The 21,020-nt window shown below is 42.3% G+C and overlaps 1 protein-coding gene across 1 annotated transcript in view; it reads left to right on the top strand.

The window, feature by feature from the left end:
• CNBD1 (cyclic nucleotide binding domain containing 1) overlaps positions 1-21,020 on the top strand; it is a 233,503-nt gene that overhangs the window by 167,120 nt on the left and 45,363 nt on the right. The window contains exons 9-10 of the mRNA XM_084851452.1: positions 6,926-7,035; positions 10,836-10,986. Of these exons, the coding sequence (XP_084707578.1) occupies positions 6,926-7,035; positions 10,836-10,986 (261 nt within the window). The remainder of the gene's footprint in view (positions 1-6,925; positions 7,036-10,835; positions 10,987-21,020) is intronic.

The following is a 21,020-nucleotide window of genomic DNA, read 5'->3' as shown; positions in this document are numbered from 1 at the left end:
CCATGATCAGGAACCCTGATTAGGCAAGGTTTGCAATCGTAGGAGTTGTGTAAGTGCATTCAACCAAACACGTTTACAAGCTCCTACACAGACCTTCGTGCTCAGTGTGCAGGGACACTGTGGGGCGGGGCATGCATGCTCATCCCATCCCCAGTTTGAGTGTAACCATGTTGCAGGCAAAGACCTGCATAGCCCTTTTGCGCTGGTTTCAACTGCAAGTTCATTTATCAAAAGCAATGGTCACACTACATTTAAATGCATCTTTGAATTCTGTTTTTGGGATTGCCCAGATCCTTCCTTCCTTCCTTCCTTCCTTCCTTCCTTCCTTCCTTCCTTCTTTTTAACCAAAAGCAGTCATGAGGGCCCCTAATCTGGATTGAGAGAGTGGTGTAGGTGATTTAATACTTTCTCCTCACCATTTTCCTGCTCACGAATCCCCCCTCCCATTGTTATTTGCTCTCCAGAATTGCTAAAGGTGACAAACAGAAGATAGGGGGAAGTTTTCAGTGGGAAAAGAGTGTAAATGAGGAGAGGGTTAATTTCTTCTTCGCCCGTACTGGTCCTGATCTGGACTGGAGATTGTCTCCCCCCACTCCCTCCCGCACAAGCACAGGATGCAAAGTACCAAAGACTTTGACCACTGGTAGCTCAATTTACATCGGGCGAGCGCTCAGGAACTATTACAGCTTGAAAGGCTGACACAGAGAGGAAGGCCAGCATCTCTTCTCGATCATCCCAGAATGCATGACACGGAATAATGGGCTCAAGTTACAGGAAGCCAGATTCCGGCTGAACATCAGGAAAAACCTCCTGACTGTTAGAGCAATACAACAGTGGAACCAATTACCTAGGGAGGTGGTGGGCTCTCCCTCACTGGAGGCATTCAAGATGAGCCTGGACAGCCATCTGTCAGGGATGCTCTGACTTGGATTCCTGCATTGAGCAGGGGGTTGGACCTGATGGGCTTGTAGGCCCCTTCCAACCCTACTATTCTATGGTTCTATGATTCTATGATACATAATGACTGAAATTCCATAACGATATTTAGAACAATCCTACGAATATTTGCTCTGACATAAATCCCACTATGTCAAATAAGAGCTTCCTCCCTATTAAGTGTGGTAGCGGCCTTTAGTTGCTCCTGATCCCTGTGCTGGATTGTGGCTAATGTGTTCAGCTTGCAGCTCTACCGTCCCCTATCCATTGCTCTTCATTAAAGAGTGCTGCTCTTTCTGTTCATCTTGTTTCTGAAACTGAAGAGCCTTAGAAAGCTCCATGTTCACCTTACCTCTCAGCTGCAGTCATGGTTTAGTAGCCAGCCCCATGGATCGTGTGTCAGGTCATTGGCATTTGAACAAGTGTTCTCAGTAAAAGAGTACTTATGCTGCGGGAAAACTTCCCAAATAATTTCGTTGTGAGAAAATGGAGGTTCTCTATATCTTCACCTTGCTTTGGAGCTTCTGCATAACTCATGTTGTTGTGTGAAGGAGCTGTAAGATACTACTCATTTATTTCAAAGTAGCGACTGAAAGAGTTCAGACAAAAATGAAAAAAATGCTCTGGTGTAAGAAAGGAATGCAGTTATGTGCTTGCAAATGTATAGAAAATGATCAAACAAGTCCTATAATTTGGTACTAACAATTAGACCTTTTTTAAAAAAAACCTATGATTAATCCTTAGGCATTTGATCCAGAGACATTTAAGGTGCATGATAGGTGGATCCATATTGGCCAATTTGTTTTTCCTTTTTCCATGAAATTTTATTTCATTTTGAAACAAAGCTAACAAAATAAAGGCAACAAAACAGGAAGAACATAAATAATAATAAATCAAGGTGATTAAAGAAATATAGGAATTTAGTAATTATAATTCTTAGTCTATAACCAATATGCTTATTGAACATCTATGGTAAAACGGCCTACACAGGAGCCCAATACCTAATGAAAGAGTAAAAATACAATTTATACAGCATATAAAAGCAGTGAGTGTGTGTTATTTTGTGTGTATGTATGTATTAATCAGAAAGAGTATAGGCAAGTGTACTTGGTTGGAATTTCGTCAAAAGTTTGAAGAGCAGGAAATAAATGGGGATGTTGGAGGAATCTGTCTAGGGGGTGGAGCTCACCAAAGTTTCATCAGCTCGGCCCCCAGACTTCGGTTTGTTTTCCTGCAAGCTGGCCCAACTCGATCTGCATTGAGTCATGCCAGTTTGCAGATTTTCAGGTTGTTTTTTTATTTGCATATAGCAATTTGTGCAAATTGCAGCTGCAATTTGTGCAATTTTGCTTGAATTTCAGGCAAAATTTGCAGAAATTGCAGCTGCAAATTGCTCTCCATGCAATTTTTTTAAAAAAACCAAAATGTTTCCAAATGTTGGGAAGAAACCCACAGCTCAGCTCGCAAATGCAAACTGAGTAAGGGGCACTGTGGAAATCTGGTGCGACCAAAAAGGGCTGGATTTCCCAGTGACAGACATCCCTAGAAATAAATGGAAATCATGGTTCAATAATAACTTTCTTAAAGTCAGGATTCCTTGCTTGCTGCACTTGCTGAGTAAGATTATATGTAATTATAGTCTCCCAAATTTTATTAACCCACTGCTGTTTAGTTGGTTGCTTTGGAGACTTCCAGTTTCATGCTATATATGACTTTGCAGCTGTATACAATTGCTTAAGGTCGTTATGTATATCTGTAATCATGATGTGCTGTGATTTAAGCGAGTCTAAAGTGCAAAACTGCGCATGCTCAATTGTTTGTTTTTCGGTTAGGGTTGATAAATAGTTTTGTTGTTGTTCTAACATATCAGGAATGTAGAAGCCACTGTAATGCATGGTATGGCATTTGGGGCTGGGAAGAGAAATGTTATTTGCATGCTTCACGGCTGAAGTGATATGCATGGCCATCTAAAGGGAGCGGGGCATAGGTCCAGGGTCTAAAATTACCCAGCTGCGCTACTGGCACCAGGATCTACAGGAGGTTCTCCATCTCCACTGGAGGAAGGAGCAGGGACACAATCTTTGCTGATTCCCCATCCCCCTCCAGCCTTCCAGAGCAGCTTTTCAGGAGGCACTGGGTGGGGTGGGTGGGGAAGAACAATAAAGGTTGCCTCCCTGCCCCCTTTCTCCAGCAGGGATGGAGTTCTGCTAAGCCCTACTCTGGGCAGTCATGTAGAAACCTCATTTGGGGGAAAAGGACATTACAGTGAAAGAGCACTGCTGTGATCTTGCACCGCTCCCATCACCTTCAGCACAGCTTTGGCAGGGGGATACCCCAGTGGATTTAACCCTGGATCTCTAAAGAAATTGTGTATGCATTTTCTTCATGATGCTGAAGTTGCTTCCCAGTCTATTTAGGATTTCAAACTTTTCTCGGAGCATTTTCCAAGAAGGGAAAACTCTGGTACCTTGTCTTTGAATCAGGATTCTAGTTTTAGCCTGGAGGGCGGTAGGTACACTTGGTGATGTGCATACCAGCCAGCTTTCACATGATGTATTTTAGAAACGGTCCTGTTCTGATTTGTGCCCCATGATTGAAAGGGTTTAGCTCCCAAGTCAGGACCTTCAAAGATGAGACACATATGGCAAAGGTAATCATGCTGGAAGCTGGATAGAGACAACAGAGAATGAAATGCAAGGGCAGGGGGTGGAAAGAGAACTTAAGTGTTTTAACGAAGTGCTCCATCACCACCACAGACACAGGCTAAAATAAGGCTCCCAGGAATTAGCTCTCATGCCCTTTTCTTCCCTTTCCCTTGCTGATTGTGTTAATTATGCACTGCAGCTGTGAAAGGGGTTGTTATTATTGATGAAAATGTTCCATGTATTTAGCCGTTCACAGCTAGGATTTCCTACCAGGCTACATGACATTTCAGAAGTGTGTAACAAAAAAGCTATTGAGTCTATGGGGGAAAGAAATAGATTTTATGACAGTCCTTTTTAAACCTGCACATAACCATGGAGTGCTGTCTGTTGAAATTCATTTCACCAGCAGCAGTCGTGCAGCTCATTAATTTTTCTAGTGCATGGTGTGGAGGAAGGCCAGATAAAGGCCAGTATTTATTATCTTAAATAATAATAGAACCTGGGGGTCATCTGATGAAACTGAATGGTGGGAGATTCAGGCCAGATAAAAGGATGTACTTCTTCACACAGCTCAAAGATAAACTGTGGAATTTGCTTCCACAAGATGTAGTGATGGCTACCAGTTTGGATGGCTTTAAAACAGGATTAGAAAAATTCATGGATGAGAAGGCTATCAATGGCTACTAGTCAAGATGGCTATATATATTATCTCCAGAATTAGTGACCATATGCTGCCGAATGCCAGTTGTTGCAGAACACTCTTGCACTCATGTCCTGCTAGTGGGCTTTCCATTGGATTACCTGGTTGGGAAGAAAACACTGGATTAGATAGGCCTTTGGTTTGATCTGGCATGGCTCTTCTTATGTTCTAGTGGGAAACCCATTGACTGACATAGCCCCACATTTTCTTCGTCCTTCCCCTTTGTTTAAGCATTGTAACATTTCAGAACATTAGGCATTCTTCTTAATGCAGCATCTCCTTCTGTTCAGAAGTGTCTCCCAAGAACACATTGATCCAACACCGGCATTTATTTATTTCATTTCATTTCTATACCGCCCAATAGCTGAAGCTGTCTGGGTGGTTCACAAAAATTGAAACCACAAAGCACAACATAAATCAATACAAAATATGAAAGCTTAAAACTACAATATAAAAGTACAACCAGAATAAAATCTGGCAGCAATGCAGAGATTTAAAATACAAATTCAAAACAGCAGAGCTAAAAGACTAGAGTGCTAAAAGGCTGGGAAAATGAGAAGGTCTTTACCTGGCACTGAAACGAGTACAGTGTAAAGGACTTCACCTGGCCTCAGTGTTCTCCCAGAATTTGTCCAATGGCTGGATATTTTAAACATTATTTATGACATGACTGAAGGAACAGACATTTTGTTTCAGATCATGAAGAACTTGGGAGGGTAAAAGCCACTGTGTATATTATCCTGAAGCAGAGATGAAAAATGTGTGAGTGACTCATGATTCTCTTTCCATGCCTTGTGTGTGTGTGTGTGTGTGTGTGTGTAAAGGGGATGGGGTCACACATCTTCTCTGTAGGCAAACATGTGTGCCTGACATGGGTGTCTCTTGAAGATATTGGTTTCATAAGATAACTCAGTTAAAACGAAATGAGGCTTAGTTCAAGAGAGGTTTATTTGTGCCCATCTTCTCAGCACCTCCCCCACCCTCCTTCAGTGCCCCTGGAGCCTGGAACAGAACATGAAATATCCTTAAGAAACAGTCTAAAATGCACACACACCAAATGTCCTGTTCTTCATGGAATTTTGTTATCAGCCAGGCAGGATTTGTTCCTCAAGACATTTACCAAATATTAATATCTACTTCTTGGCACGTTACATTATTGCATTATATTTATGGTGTTATTTTATTCATATAATCCCAAGTACAGTTGAGGGGTATTATATTAAAAAAAAAGTTATTACCTTTTAAAAAATGACATTTTTTTATTTAAATGTCTATTGGAGTCTTTGAGTCACCTTGGCCTTTATGGTACAACCAGTATTTTGTTGTAAGTTGTCCATAAATCTGGGTTAAGTGATGAGTGGTGCTCAGTTCACAGCCATTTTGCATCAATGAGCTGTCACAAAGGAGCACATAATGGCAGCATTGCACTTTGAAAGCATCTGCGTTTATTACTGCTATTTTTTCCAACCATGGAAAAATGTTAGGTGCCAACTCAAGCTGAGCAATCCAGCTGGTGTAGAGCAGGCAGATTCATAGCTTCGTTGACTTCAATAGAGCTTTGCTCTTGTATGCCCACATCAAATAAAAGTCTGCAGTGACTTTGTGCTACTCCAATTCCACGGAGTCTGCCTTTTTCCCAGCGGTTCAGTCAGCTTACCTTATGTGGCTTCTTCCCCCTCAGTTTCCAATTGTGCTGTCCTAATGAACAGTGTGGTACTTGTGACACTGTTTTCATTGTAGCAAAATGACAGTCTTCTTGCATGATAGCCAATATATTTAATTTATTTTATGCCTGAAGGCCAAATGACCAGCCACTGTTTGAACATGGAATAACTCAATTGGCATCTAGAATGCCATTTTATTTGAAGTGGAGTACTATGCATGAATGTATGTGTGCTATTGGATAGGACATGCAGATTTGAAAAAAGTAGTGTTCTACTTCGAAAAGAATACAACATGATTAAATAAAGAAGGGGAATCTAGGGCACATGCCCCAAATCCTTATATTTAGCACCAATTAAGCTTCAATCCTATGCACATTGGGAGTAACTAAGTCTCACTGAACACAAGAGGACTTACATCCAAGTAAACATTACACTATCCATGGATAGGGTATTATTTCTACCCCTGACTTTGGATTCACTAACACAGTTTTGAAATACAAGCATGAATGTGGAGAATGTAAAAAAGCTTTCCTTTTATCTTTCTTTGATGGTTTTGAGTGTGCAAAAAATACTTAAATGTGTTAAGTAATCTTGGGTGTGTGATTTCAAGAAGAACACAGAAATAGCTGAATATATGCAAATGGTTCTAATCTGCAGCACAGACACAGGTAAGATGTAGTAGGGTGGATTTGTTAACAGGGGGACAACTATCCTATACCCCATCTTTAATTAACCTTGGAAATAGCTATATCACTGCATATTTACATATCTGATATTTGGTGATAAGGTGTTACAATGGGCTTGTACACATGGTATAATAGAACAGATCCTCTCCATTCACTTGTTTTGGGCAAAATAGAGTTTTTAGGATTGCTTGGAAAACTACTTAATTTCAATTTGGCATAATCCAAAATATACTTTAGCAAAAAATGGGAGAGAAAACCCCTTTACATTGTTTGCCATTGTTCTTTTTGTTGCAGTGTTTATGAAAGGAGGAGAAATAAGCAAATATGTAGGATTCATTAAGTCTGGACGTTGCAGTGTTTACCGAATAATTCCAGCCCTTGTGAAGCGACCTTTGGGGAAAATGGTGAGGAATTACATTTTTCTCTGGCATATCAGTTCTGGAAACTTCTTCTTTTTGTTCATGTAGTCAATGGGGCTACTTTAAGCTTTAAAATCTTTTTAAAAAAAATCTTGCTAAAATTGTTATTTGCAGTAAAATATTATATTGTGGCTCTGAGTTATGCAGACCTCTTTCTCTCTCTTTACTCTTTGGCTTGATTCATTCGATTACCACAGCTTAAACAAGCCATGATGGCTTTTTAAGCTGCAGCGTGTGCCAGCACATGCTGGGCACCATTTGCCTAATAAACCAGCTGGGTGCAGCTTGGCATGTCATCTGAACCTGGGCAGCATGGCTTGATGGAGGGTAAAGCAACCCTCAAATAACATATGGGTTGTTGTTGGGTTATTTGAAGACTGTTTCCCTCTCCAGCAAACCATGTACTCGGGGTTCGGATGACATGACAAGCTGCACCTTGGTGGATGATTAGGTCAATGGCTCTCAGCATGCATTGCCACACAGCTTAAACAAGCTATCATGGCTTGTTTGGGGCATGGTGATTGTGCAAACTGAGTCTTTGTCTCTTTCTTTCTCTCTCTCTCTCTCTCTCTCTCTCTCTCACACACACACACACATACACACATGCACACACAACAATGTGTCTTGCAAAAACATTTTTTAGGATGCAGCTGAAAGCATGTAAGACACAAAAATAATTAAATCTATAGAACTTGTGAGTAAAAACATCTAGGATCGAAGTATTAATGAATCAAGTGGTTTTTAATCACCATTAGATGAGGTCATTGTTAATCCCACTTTTCAGATGGGAGGATTGAGATTGACCTGCCAAAAGTTATCCATTGAATCTATGATGGAGGAGTTATTTAAACGTGCTGTTAGGTTTCCATCCATTTATTGATTTTTGGAAACAGCCACGTGAACACGTATACATGGAAAAGTTACACCAGAATGTGTTACGTATATGGGGCCTCATCTTTCCTCATATGGGCATAATGCGATCAGGAGGGCATGGAGATCAGGCAGGCATGGGGATCAGGCAGACCATTATCAGTAATGAAAGGTCTGTGCTTCCCATAGCCCCATCCAGCCCACTCCCTGCACTCTGGAGCTTGTGTTTCTTAACCAAGCAAAGAAGGAAGTCCTAAACAGGGATGTGGGGGTGAGTGGGCACTTTTCTGATTCTCATGCACATACACTTTTCCTATTCAGCACAATGGCTTGGTGCAGTGCCTGTATACCATTATACGCAAAGGAAATTGTGTAGGAAACAGGGCTCTTTTATGCACTGCATGGATTCTTCCATGTGTGGACACTGCACCCTTGCTGGGAAGGATTAAGCACTCAGTGAATATGTGAACAGGACCAGGCAGAAATCCAGGGGCAGGATCCAATGGGAGCCTTTTGCACGCGACCATGATGTAGTGCTTCTGGGGGCAAGCTCCGAAATGAATGGAAATGCTTGTTTCTGGAAGGGGCAGGCTGCATGCCTTCCAGAAACGAGCATTTCCTCTTGTTTCAGAGCTTGCCCCAGGAAGTGCTACATCATGGCCACCATTGGTAGGGATCACTGGAACTGGGGCTGGCTGTGTGTGGAAGGTCCCCATTGGGGCTGGATCTACACTTACTGCCTTTTTTTGCTTCCAATGAGGTTTCACCACCTGCCTTTCACACTACGCAGTACCCGCCTTGAATTGGAACCGGAATTTCCCACTTCTGTGCTCCCGCTTTCAATAACCTAATATCCCAGTATTTCCCCTTAATGTGCTCTGATTTTCCACCTTTGCTACAGTATCCGGTCGTAGTCCCCTCCCCTGCCTGTCCATATACTGTGTTGTTTGTATTTCCCTCCTGTCCAATCACAGCTCTCGACGGCCCCATGTCTTCTTCCGGCTACCGACTGCATAGCTTCCTCAGCAGCCCCCATTTCCTCAGCAACAAGCAAAGGGCTGGATGTGCATGCGCTTGTCTGATTTTGGAAGCTAAGCAGGATCGGCCCTGGTCAGTAGTTGGATGGGCAACCACCTGGGAATCAGGCTTTCTGCACTGAGCAGGGGGTTGTTCTATCCCTTCAAATGAGATTAAGTTTTACCCCCTCCTATCCCATGCTCTGGATGTTTTTTTTTTAAAAAATAAGGCGTTATCCTCGCAGAATTGGGGCTTCGCCACAATGTTTTCTTTTCTAATTCAGGCATGATCTTTGAAGATTCGAAGTTGTGAAGCTTCACAGCTTGTAATCTTCAAAGATCATGCCTGAATTAGGAAAAAAAATCACGGAGAAGCCCCAATTCTGCAAGGATAATGCCTTAATTTTTTTTAAAAAACATCCGGAGCATGGGATAGGAGGGGGTAAAACTTAATCTCATTTGAAGGGATAGAACAACCCCCTGCTCAATGCAGGAAGCCTGATTTCCAGGCAGTCGTCCATCCAGCTACTGACCGGGGCCGACCTGCTTAGCATCCGAGATCAGACAAGCGTGCGCAGGAAAACAGCAGGAAAACAGCTAGGGATGTCAGAGAATTCTGCCACAGATCTCGGTGAGGCTGAATGCCAGTGCATTTGGCCCCCTGAAATCCATGGCGGAACGAAGCCCCCCACCCCTCCCATGAAAGGCGCCCGAAACAGGACACTTACCCGGTGCCGTTCACGCTGCTCTGCGAATGGTGTCCGCGGCCGCCATTCCCTTCATCACTATAGCTGTGATAGGGTACGTAAATACTTACGCAGCCTATCACAGCTAACCCAGGGACGCCATTTGCGTCCCTGTGGAAGCCATGATAGGCTGTGTAAGTATTTATGTAGCCTATCACAGCAAAGAAAAGGGAATGCAAATGGTGGCTATGGTGGCTGCCATTTGCGTTCCCTTTTTTTTTTTGCCATGATAGCCTATGTAAATATTTACGTAGGCTATTACGGCAAAAAAAAAAAAAGAGGAAGGACGCAAATGGCATAGTGGCCGCCATTTGCATTCCCCCCTTTTTTTCTGTAATAGGCTATGTAAATATTTATGTAACCTATCACGGCAAAAAGAAAAGGCAATGCAAATGGTGGCCACCATAGCCGCTGCCATTTGCGTTCGCTGTTTTGCTTTTTGCCATGATAGGCTACGTAAATGTTTATGTAGCCTATCACGGCAAAATACAGGGACTCAAATGGCAGTGGCTACAGCAGCCGCCATTTGTGTCCCTGCAGGCTGCCCAGCGGCCGGATGACCGGGACACCGAATTCTTTGCAATGGCGGGTGCAATATAGATCGGCCCTGGATCCTGCCTCAGGATTCTCATTTTGATTATCCCTTGATCCTGACCACACTTCAAACAATATTTTAAAGGTTTGGGCATAAATTAAAAGTGTGATGGTCTATATTAGTGCACACACATGTGAGCGTGTGTTGCATTTCAGGCCATGTCAAGTTTGCAGAGGATGCGTGGTGGTGGTGGGGTATATAATCAAACCCCTAAAGATTCAGAGACAATTTTTTAGAGCAAATCTTTCCCAAAAGTTGCATTCATCATAGCAATTCAGATTTAAGATAAAATCTGAATTCTACTGTAATGTAGTGGAACAGCATCCAACATTCCACCCCAGTCAAATATCACTGATTTCAGTGAAAGAGATTTGAGTGGGTGCATAATTCTACCATTGAAATCCATGGCACTTAGAGGTGCTTAATTACGGCTGGGTCATGCTTGCCCTTTGCATGCATTTTCTGTGAATTATCTCATACATCATACACTATGCATCTTCTAGTCTTAGATATATATAGAAGTAAGAAGAAACAGTTTGTATTCATGTTTCTAAACAGATTAAACAAATGAGACAAGTCCTCATTGGTGAACTGCATCCAAGAGAGTCCTTTGGAGAAGTGAGCACTCTTCTTCAGATCCCCTCAGCATATACGTTGAAGGCAGCAACCCCCGTTGAACTGGGAATTATAGATGCTGCACACATACTTGGTAAAACAGCATTGTCTTACATTCCTTTTAATGTTATTCCTTTTTTAATAGAGGTTCAAACATAGGTAAGGAGAACCCAGAAAGGTTTAAAAACAATCTATTTCAGATGGTTGTCCACTCTTTCTCTAAACCAGCCTTCCCCAGCCTGGTGCCTTCCAAATGTGTTGGACCACAACTCCCAGCATCCCCCAGCCAGCTGGGAGTTGTAGTCCAACATATCTGGATGGCATCAAGTTTGGGAAGGCTGCTCTAAACAATGAAAACTCATGTCCCTTTCCCCTGCAGGACTCTTTGTTCCTTAGGTTTGACCTAGCTAGCAATGAGAAGGTTTTCCATGTTCCATTTTTGTTTTTGCTACTCTGGTTCACTGTGCCTTGCATCCACTCTAAATTCCATTTTTTTAAAAAAGAATTTCAACAATTAATTCCAGAAGTGGAGCATGCACAATTTTCTTGCAGCTTTCCATTATTTTGCATCTTTCCCCTGCTCTACTTTATTAATGCATATGTGCATTGAGAAAACACTTCAGAAGAGCCTACAGCCTAGTTCACAGTGACTCCTGCATGATTTTTATGGTGGACTTCCTGATATTATTGCACAGTTGCCCTGGGGAGAACAGTGTAGTTTATTAGATTACAGTCACATGAAGGTCACTTGAAACTGATCCCACTTAGCCATCTGGGAGTGAATGTGGTGGTCCTGAAAGATCATATGAACAGGAGACCATGGGGAGTCCCATGTATGAGTGATATATACATGCTATGGGTTGGCTCCAGATGTACAGGATCAACAGTGCTGGCAGAAGTGGATTTTCCTGCCCCCTCCTTCCCATGGCTGCTCCTCTAGCCCCTTGAAAATGCTACAAAGAGGCTGGGTTCAGATGACATGCTGCAGGTCATTGTGGGTTAGTGGTCTGTTTTAGGGTTATGAGAGGGTTGTTTAACCCATGCATGCTGGGGTCGCATGACAAGACAACCCTGGAACAGGGGTTGCATATTCAAAATGGCAGCCACACATGCTGCAGCCTCATTGTTAATTAACCCACCATGGGCTGTCTTGTCATGCAAATAGCCCCAGAGAATGGGGTCAATTGTAGTGTGTGTGTGTGTGGGGGGGGAAAGAGGGATCCCCCAAAATCAGGGAGAAGGAACTTCTGTGAGCACAGTCCTTCCTCTTGCAGAAGGCATATTCCTTGTGGAACCCTTCATTGTAGGGTTGTGGATCTAACCCTATAAGTGTACATAAATATTTTAAAAATAGACGCTCACCTGAGACTAAAGCATATAATAGTGCAGTCACAATATGTACATTTTTGTTTGTTTGAAACACAGCATTTTACAAAGTATTGTCTTGAGTTTTCTTCAACTGCTTTAATCTGTGTTAAAAACACACACACCTGTAACGTTTTATACTGACTCAGACCAGTGGCCAATCTAGGTTAGTGCTAGAGGAGGGCTGTAGCTCAATAGCGGAAAACCTTCTTCACATGCAGAAGGTCTCAGGTTCAGTCCCCAGCAGGTAGGACTGAGAAAGCCTCTTATGCAAAACTCCGGAGAACTGTTGCCAATACAAAGCTAGATGTACCAATGGTCTGATCTGATATAAGGTAGCATCCTACTCTCCCTTCCAGCAGTGATTATCTAAGGGTGCAGGCATAGATCTTTCCCAGATCTGCTACTTGAAGGCCTTCTCAGTTTAAATGTTGGGATTTGAACCTGAGAGTATCTGCGTGCAAAACATGTGTTCTACCACTGAGCTATGGTGGAATAAGCATCTTTTAGGTTGTGCATATGCTGATAAGGGAGACTCTGCTTGTATTAGTTCCCCAACACATAGACAAAAGAGAGAGAAAAGGAGAAAAACTTGCTTTGCCATGCACAGGTCATAAATCCAGGCACCTGCTGTACATTGTCTCTGTGTCGAAAAATGCAACTGGTGGGGCAGACTATGTTAGGACCAAAAGGAGAGGCAGTGCCGGTACTGATGTTCGTCGGGCAGTTATTTCATAAAGCCCGTAACCAGATGTACCTTGGGCCTTGGAATAACAACATTCTATAATGTTTGTGTTGTTAACCTTTGGTGCCCTGGCTAAAATCCAGCGCAGATGATTGCATTCTTCCTCCACCAATTCCATTTGCAGATTGAATTGGAAGCAGTTTTCCTTGGTTATTTTCTTAAACTATTGTTGTAAACTTCTCTAGTCCCAAGGCTGCTGTGTAGGTGAAGTTGTGTCAATAAATCCCTGACTTCTCCCAAGAGGCAAGCTGAAGGCTACTTTCTGAACCACACAGGAATCTGTGAAAATCTCTGTTCAAAGTAAAACAAATCAAAGAAAGCGAATTATTGTTAGAATGTAAATAACCATTGTTATTTGATGTTCTTTTTAAACCCCCACTGAATCTTTCATTTCAAATTCCTGTAAGTTTAAGCAACAACAAAAACTTACTATCAGTATTTTGCAGAAGTAGAAATGCCTTCAAGAGATGCCTAGCTCTTGGTATTTACTGAAGCAATATCAAATAAAAGGGATGCTATAAAGATTGTTATTTAAACATTGTCAAGGTTGAATTGAGTTTGCTTAAGGTTTGTGAAAAGCTTTGGATATCCTCTTACCTTTACCTGAAGCAAGTGCCCTCTTTTGATTTTTCATTTCTTTCCATTGAAGTCTAATGGCACAATGTGCTCTAATGTAACTTAAAAGAAAAGGCAGAGTAAAGAGAGACCAAAGGTTATGAGCCATCAGTTCTTGTGCTGAATAATAATAATAAAAAAGAAATGTGTTCAGATTTTCTCTCAGCAATGCAGGATCTGAAAAATGCCACACATTTCAAAAACATAAAAAGGGCTTTATGGCTTTGAAAGGACCTTTTTTCAGAAAAAGAAATGCAAAATAAGGAATATTACTAATAGAGGACATGGCTCTTGTTCATTTTAATAGTTGTATGGAATTCCAACAGATTTTCTTACCTTTGTGGTGCTGTAATTAGGGATGGACAAATCAGTCTATTTCCAGTACATACTAGTTTCACATGTATACAATCATATATCCATCCTGTCCAATCTCTGCATCAGTCTCTAATTAAAGAAAAACATGCATGAAAATTCACATTTATTTCTGTACGCAATATACACATTTGTATGCAACTTTCTCTAATACAAACATTTTTGGGGCAGTATCCAACAGTGCCGCCCCGCTTATGTGATTAATATAAGCAAATTTTAGCACTATGTCAACAGCATAAGCTGGCATTATGATGGGTTTTCCAGGGAAGCCTGTCACACCAGCTTATGCTGTTGGCATAGCAGTAGAGGTCACTTACACTAGCGCTACGTCAATCATGTAAGCAGAGCAGCAGCATTGGATACTGCCATTTGTATGTAACTTTTTCTAATGTATATGCTTCTGTATGTAATTTTTAAGCAAAGAACCACATCACAAAATTCAGAGAAGTGCACAATTCTTGGGTGAAGAACCAACCCCCAAATGGTTCTTCACCCATGCCCTGTAGGAAAGGAGGGGTTAGGTTGATGCAGTCCTACTACTTGAAAAGAGGCTCACCAGGATCCTCACTCCTGCAAACTGTGAGATAGGATCAGAGTCCTGGCTGCTGCAGCAGGTCTGGGCAAATTGGCGGTGGCAGGACAGTGGCAGGAATCAGGAATGATTGTTCTCACAGAATTCCCTCACCAGCCCCAGAGCTGCTATTTTATTTATTTATTGCATTTATATCCCTCCTTTTCCCCTCTTGCAAGGAACTCAAGGCGGCTTACATTATCCTCCTCCTCTCCATTTTATCCTCACAACAACAGCCCTCTGAGGTAGGTTGGGCTGAGAGTCTGTGACTGGCCCAAAGTCACTCAGTGAGCTTCCATGGCTGAGTGGGCTCTACAATCCAGATCTCCAGACTTCCAGTCCAACACTCTAGCCACTATACCACGTTCTGACTCTGTCACTCCCTGATGTATCTAGGGGTGCATTGGCCCGGGCTTTAAGCAGTGACCTGGAGGCCTATACCAGCATAGACTCTGAGGAGGTTGAGGAAACAGGTTTGCCATAGGTTTGTATGGATTTTAGGAACTGCCCACAAACCTGTGTGTGGCTGTGTAACCTTTTAAAGTTTTCATATTTTATATTGTTTTCTGTTGTATTTCATGGTTTTAATTTTTGTGAACTGCCCAGGGAGCTTCAGCTATTGGGCAGTATACGAATTAAATAAATAAATAAGTAAAACCTAGACTCCAAAGCTGAATGAGAATTAGGATGACTGAGCAGCCTGAACCCCTCCATCCATGCCATCAGCACCGCAACTGCTTAAGAGCGCTCCATTTCTTAACAGCAAGCTTCCCCAACCTTGTGTCCTCCAGATGTGTCCAGCTGCCTTGAGCCATTTTTCTTGGTAGAAAGGCAGGGATGAAATGAAATGAATAAATTTCCACCATCCCTAACCAGTGTGATGGGAGTTATAGTTCAACACATCTGAAAGGTACCAGGTTAGGAAAGGCTGTCCTAGGCTGCAGATCTTGGAGGCTTCCGAGAATTCTATGCCCTGCCAGAAGTGATTTTGCGTCCATTTCCATGGGCCTCTGAGCTATTTTCTTTGTATGTGCTAACTGCATTGCAAACTGCATTCCAGTTTGTGTTTAGATTTGGGAAGCACAAATTTGGTAAGTTCTCATTGAAACACAAACCCAACAGATTTCTCGCCGATCCCTAGTGTGTTGACAGGTTAATATGGAAGAAGGCGTTCCGCTTAGTATCATCAGTTAACAAATAAGGGCTCCAATGAACGCTGCATCTTTTCAGAACTTGTCAGTTGCCTTAGAGCTGTCCCTGGTCCTGCAGAGCTTGTTTCAGATTGACCCTGAATTTATTGCTGGCATCATTGTCTCCTGACTTAATTGCACACTCTACCAGTAACCAACTACTTGTTACTGCCACTTGGTACATGGTATTAGCTTGATTTTTATTTTGATTTTTTGCTTCAGGCTAGCCTTGCCCAGGCCAGTACACATTGTCCCTGGCCACAGAAATGTACACTTCTCTGGATTATGGCTAATATGATGTCTTATATCTTTTACCTTGGTAACGAACTCCAACTCATCATGGATGTGTGCTGATGTTGGATGTGTATGTATAGAAGAAGAAACCTGTTGCCTTCTTGTATTCAAATTGAACTGTACCAAAGTCATTTAAGTTTAAGAGACAAATCTGAACCTAGCTTGTGAATAAATGTGCCCTTTCTTAAAACAGGTTAAATTGTTTTCCCAGCTTGTTTACATCATTTTCAGGCTGCAATCCTATACACACTTAATTGAGAGTAAGACCCGTTCAATTTAACAGGACTTACTTCTGAGTAAACATGCATAGGATTGCACTGCTAGGGTGCTGGTGAATGCTGGGAGTTGTAGGACTCTTTTTCTGTCTAAACATGAATAGAATTGTGCCCTTAATGACTTATTTAAAATGCATTTGATTTGCTGAATTCTTAACAAAGGCCCCTGGGTAGTAAAAAATAAGACACTTTACATAGTGCTAATATTCAGACTAAGGATACATTCCGGGTTTCATCGTTTTATTCTTGTACATGCTATTGCTCTTTTGTGACAAGATAAAGATACTAGATTTAAAACAATAAAAAATAACAGGATAAACATTGTGGTGCTTTATATTTATATGCAGTGGAACACCTTCCTACCCTGGCTTTTAATATATTACATAAAATGGATTGTTCACCTTTTCCTTATGAGAAGAACAGATAACAATTCTTAAAAGCCAGGATTAATTTATATTCCTGTATTTTAAATCTATGGGCTTTTCAAAAACATTTACATCACCTAAATAAATGTTGAATTAGTGGCCATTATGAAGAGGCCATTGTTGTGTTACCAAATAGATATTGGATAGGATATCGTAAACGTGTCTTGATGCAATTGTGCATGCATCAAGTGCCTCACCCTTTCAGAATATCAACCATCAAGACAATCAGCTGTTCATCAGGGAAGAGGTAGAAGATGGGTGGGGGCTACATCCACCCCACCCTCCCCTTTTATAAAGGTGATTGTTGCTGCTTTCTGAAAAGGCAATGCACACACAGCTTCAGCAGCTTGATCATAGCAGGAGGACATCATGTAGTGATGGCCACCAATTCAGATGACTTCAGAAGGGGGTGGACAAATTCCTGGAGATAAGGCTATCAATGGCTGGCTGCTAGTCTTGATGGCTATGCAGTATGCACTACCCCCAGTACCAGAGGTGGTATACCTATGTACATGAGTTGCTGGGGAACATGAGTGGGAGGGTGCTGTGGCACTCATGCCCTGCATGTGGGTTCCTGGTCGACAGCTGGTTGGCCACTGTGTGAACAGAATGTTGAACTAGATGGACCCTTGGTCTGATCCAGCAGGGCTCTTCTGATCTTTTTATGTTCTTATGTCTCCTTATGACAGGGGCATTGAACCTTTTTCATCCCAAGGGTGAAATTCAATTTCAGAGACATGCTCAGGGGCCACATTCTAATGGTGGGTGTGGCTGAAGGCAAAAGGTGGGGCCAAAGGCAAAAGTGGCAGGGCCCGAACTACCCCAGGTACCCCAAATATCTGCACATTTTAAGTGATTATTTATTTATTTTATTTCATCCATTTCTAATCCACCCAATAACTAGTGTTCTAATTTATTGATTTATTTAACATTTATTAATGTATGTATATATTTATTCAATGTATTTATTCATTTAGTACATTTCTAATCCACTCAACAAGAACATTAAAACATTAAAATTAAAATTAAAATTAGTGTTCTGATGTATTTATTATTAGCATGTGTATACTGACTTTTCTGCTAAAAAAACAACAGCATACAACAATTTTAAAGCAATAAAACCATGTAACAATAAAAACAAGAACATTAAAACTAGACATTTTAAGAGAACTAATTGAGTAGATGCATCTTAACACTGTTTCTCAAGGCCAAGAACATGGGGGCTGATCACAGTTCTCGAAGGAGTGCATTCCATAGTTTGGGGGCAACACACAAGAAGAGCCCTGCTGGATCAGACCAGGGGCCCACCTAGTCCAGCATTCTGTACACACAGTGGCCAGCCAGCTGCCCATGGGAAACCCACAAGCAGGACACGAGCGCAACAGCACCCTCCCGCCCAACCCAAGAGAAAGCCCTTCCACACATCCCCAATCCATGGGCCTCTGCAGGTAATGATGCCCTCAAAATGGCCTCTCCTGCAGATCTTAATACCTGGGCAGGTTCATAGTGAGACGGACAGTCCTTAGATAGCCAGGTCCTAAGCTATTTAGAGTTTTAAAGGTAAAGACCAACACATTTAATTGAGCCCGAAAAGCAACTGGGAACCAGTGCAGGTTTTTCTAGACAGGTGTAATATGGTCCTGGTACCATGTACTGGTTAGTGGCCTAGCTGCTGCATTTTCACAAACTGAAGCTTCCGGACACTCTTCCAGGGTAGCCCCATGTAGAGCATATTGCAATAGTCTAACCATAATGTAACCGAGGCATGGATGACTGTTGCCAAGTTAAAACTCCTAAGGCACAATCCCATGCATATTTAGACAGAAAAAAGTCCTACAACTCCCAACATCCTCCATCCAGCATGGCTGGCTGGGGCATGCTGGGAGTTATATGGATTTTTTCTGTCTAAACATGCATAGGATTGAACCTTTACTGTCAATAACTAAACCTTAGGAGAAGGATTTCAAGGTTTCAGAATGGATAAAAAAACCAGGCCAAATCTGGGAAACCACCAAACAGCCAGTGGTCAGGGGAAAGGGGGTGGGGGCAGTGTAATGGGGCATCGCCATCTGGGAAAGCCTGGAGGGTTGGATTGGAACTCCAAGCAGTCCAGATTTGGTCTGTGGGCCTGTGGTTCAACACCCCTGCCTAGCAGACTGCAAATGTATTTATTTAAAATATTTATATATTGCCCTTCATGAGGATTGATTTCAGGGTGGCAACTAGTTAAAGAAGAGGAAGACGTAAGTTCGAATAAAGGGGCTGTTCTTGCTATGAAGGGAAGAAAGAGGTGGGGGAGTCCTCCCAAGGATCTGTTCGGGGACTGATACTTTTTAACTTGTTTACAAATGATCTGGAGTCAGGGGCGAGAAGTAAGGTGGCCCAGTTTGTGGGTGTCATTAGAGATGGTGGAGAGATTTGAGATGGACTAAAATGAGCTTGCATTACTGTGGAATCTGCTGCAGACCAACCTCCTCAGGCCACAGGGAGTCCATGGACTTCCAGATCTTTTTTTTTTTACTTTCCTGAAATGTACATATATTTATTCATAGGAAAATACATAAGTTTCTGCTGAGACTGGTAAATATATGAGGGAAAGCGTTGAATGGAATGGGGGACAATACGCTAAATGTTACGTACTAACGTAAATTACATAAATTGTTGTGAACCCTTTTATGGAATTATTTGCATATTTTTCCGCATGATGGAGAAAAATAAATTCGCAAAACACAGATGGACTGGATTTTACACGATCTGTCCATCCCTAGGTGTCACCAAATAATTCAGAGTACTGCAAATCCAAGGAGACTGCAAAGACCTCCAACAGGATGTCTCCACCACATTGGGTGTATGGACAAATAAATGGCAAATGTGGTTCAATGTAAGCAAATGTAAAGTGATACTCATTGAGGCAAGAAATCCTGACTTCACATATAGACTGAGGAAAGGTGGGTGTTTAGAGGCAGGCATGGAGAGTGCATGGAAGAGAAGCATATTTTTGCAGGAGGTGTCTTTGCAATTTAGTGAACTGCAAACCACTTAGCTTAGCATTATTTGTTCTTTTTATATCCTGGATCTTCACTGTATTTACTGCTCACAATTCTGTTTCTTTTCAAGGACTGGCAGATGTGTTCTCTGTATTTTTAGACTTAAAATAAAAACAAAACAAAACTAGAAATGGAGATAAATGTGTTGGATGCAGATTACAAGAGTTCCCCCCACCCCTAGTTTGGTACCACTCTGCTTTTCCGAAACCTCTAATACCCCCTTAACTTCTCCAAATCTTTGAGCGATTATAGAACATGATTGTGTTATGTTTCAAATGTGGAGATATCTTTTTTTAAAGATCCAGTACAAAATTGGCTTTCTGCTTGCATGTCCCTTTGTTGTTTTGCGTGTAGAATGTAAAATGCCACCATTCTAAGGTGGCAGCATTTTGCATCTACTTGGAACACAGAGCATCTCTATACCATCCTGCATTTAAAAGGGGGCGTTCTGCTTCTATTTTGAATGCAGGATCACGACGGACTCCTTTTACATGTGCTTCCTTTTCTCCCTCCCCTTTCCCCCACCTTCTCCCCCTTATCTGAGTCTTCCATATGTTTCATTGGTCTAGCTCCTCTTCTTGTGGCTTTTCCTTTTTCACGGAGGGAACGCAAGCAGAACACAAACAGGGTAATTTGATACCTCATTATCTCTGATCTATTTAACAATGAAATAAAGGTCACGGTGGGAGCAATCCTATGGCTGCTAGTCAGTGGCTAGACAGCCATAGGATATCTGGTTTTCTGGGAACCGACCTCGGAGCCCATGCTCTGAGGTCGGTTCCCAGAGAACTGACCTTCCCCCCCTTCTGCGCTGCCTTGCAGGCAGTGCAGGACAGCCCCGTGCTCCATGCTCTGGCCAAAACATGGCATTCTGGGGGCAGAGAAGGCAGAAGTGCTGGTATGACACATCCTATGTGTTGTCTGAGAGCCTCCTCCCCCACTCCTCCTTCCCGTGGCTAGGAATCGGCTGTCTAGCTGCAAATGGAGGGCAGGAGAAACAGGGAGGGAATTATCCCCTCCGTGCTTCTCCTGCCCTACATTGGATAGGTGGTTGCCTCTGAGTTCGGAGGTGGCCGCCTATCCCCATAGGATTGTGTCCCTTGTGTGGGAGATGCCCTGGAGGTTGACGACGTTATCTAAAGGGCCTGCAAACGTCTGTGAGTGAGCAGTCTCAATAGCAGGACAAAAGCTCTGTGTGAAGAAGCCCCCTGTTCAAGCGTGAATGTTCA

This window comes from Heloderma suspectum, chromosome 4, assembly GCF_057233095.1.
Source record: "Heloderma suspectum isolate Gila_16-S chromosome 4, 16-S_ref, whole genome shotgun sequence".
In the NCBI taxonomy this organism is placed as follows: domain Eukaryota; kingdom Metazoa; phylum Chordata; class Lepidosauria; order Squamata; family Helodermatidae; genus Heloderma; species Heloderma suspectum.
This window is presented reverse-complemented; position numbering and strand designations above follow the sequence as displayed.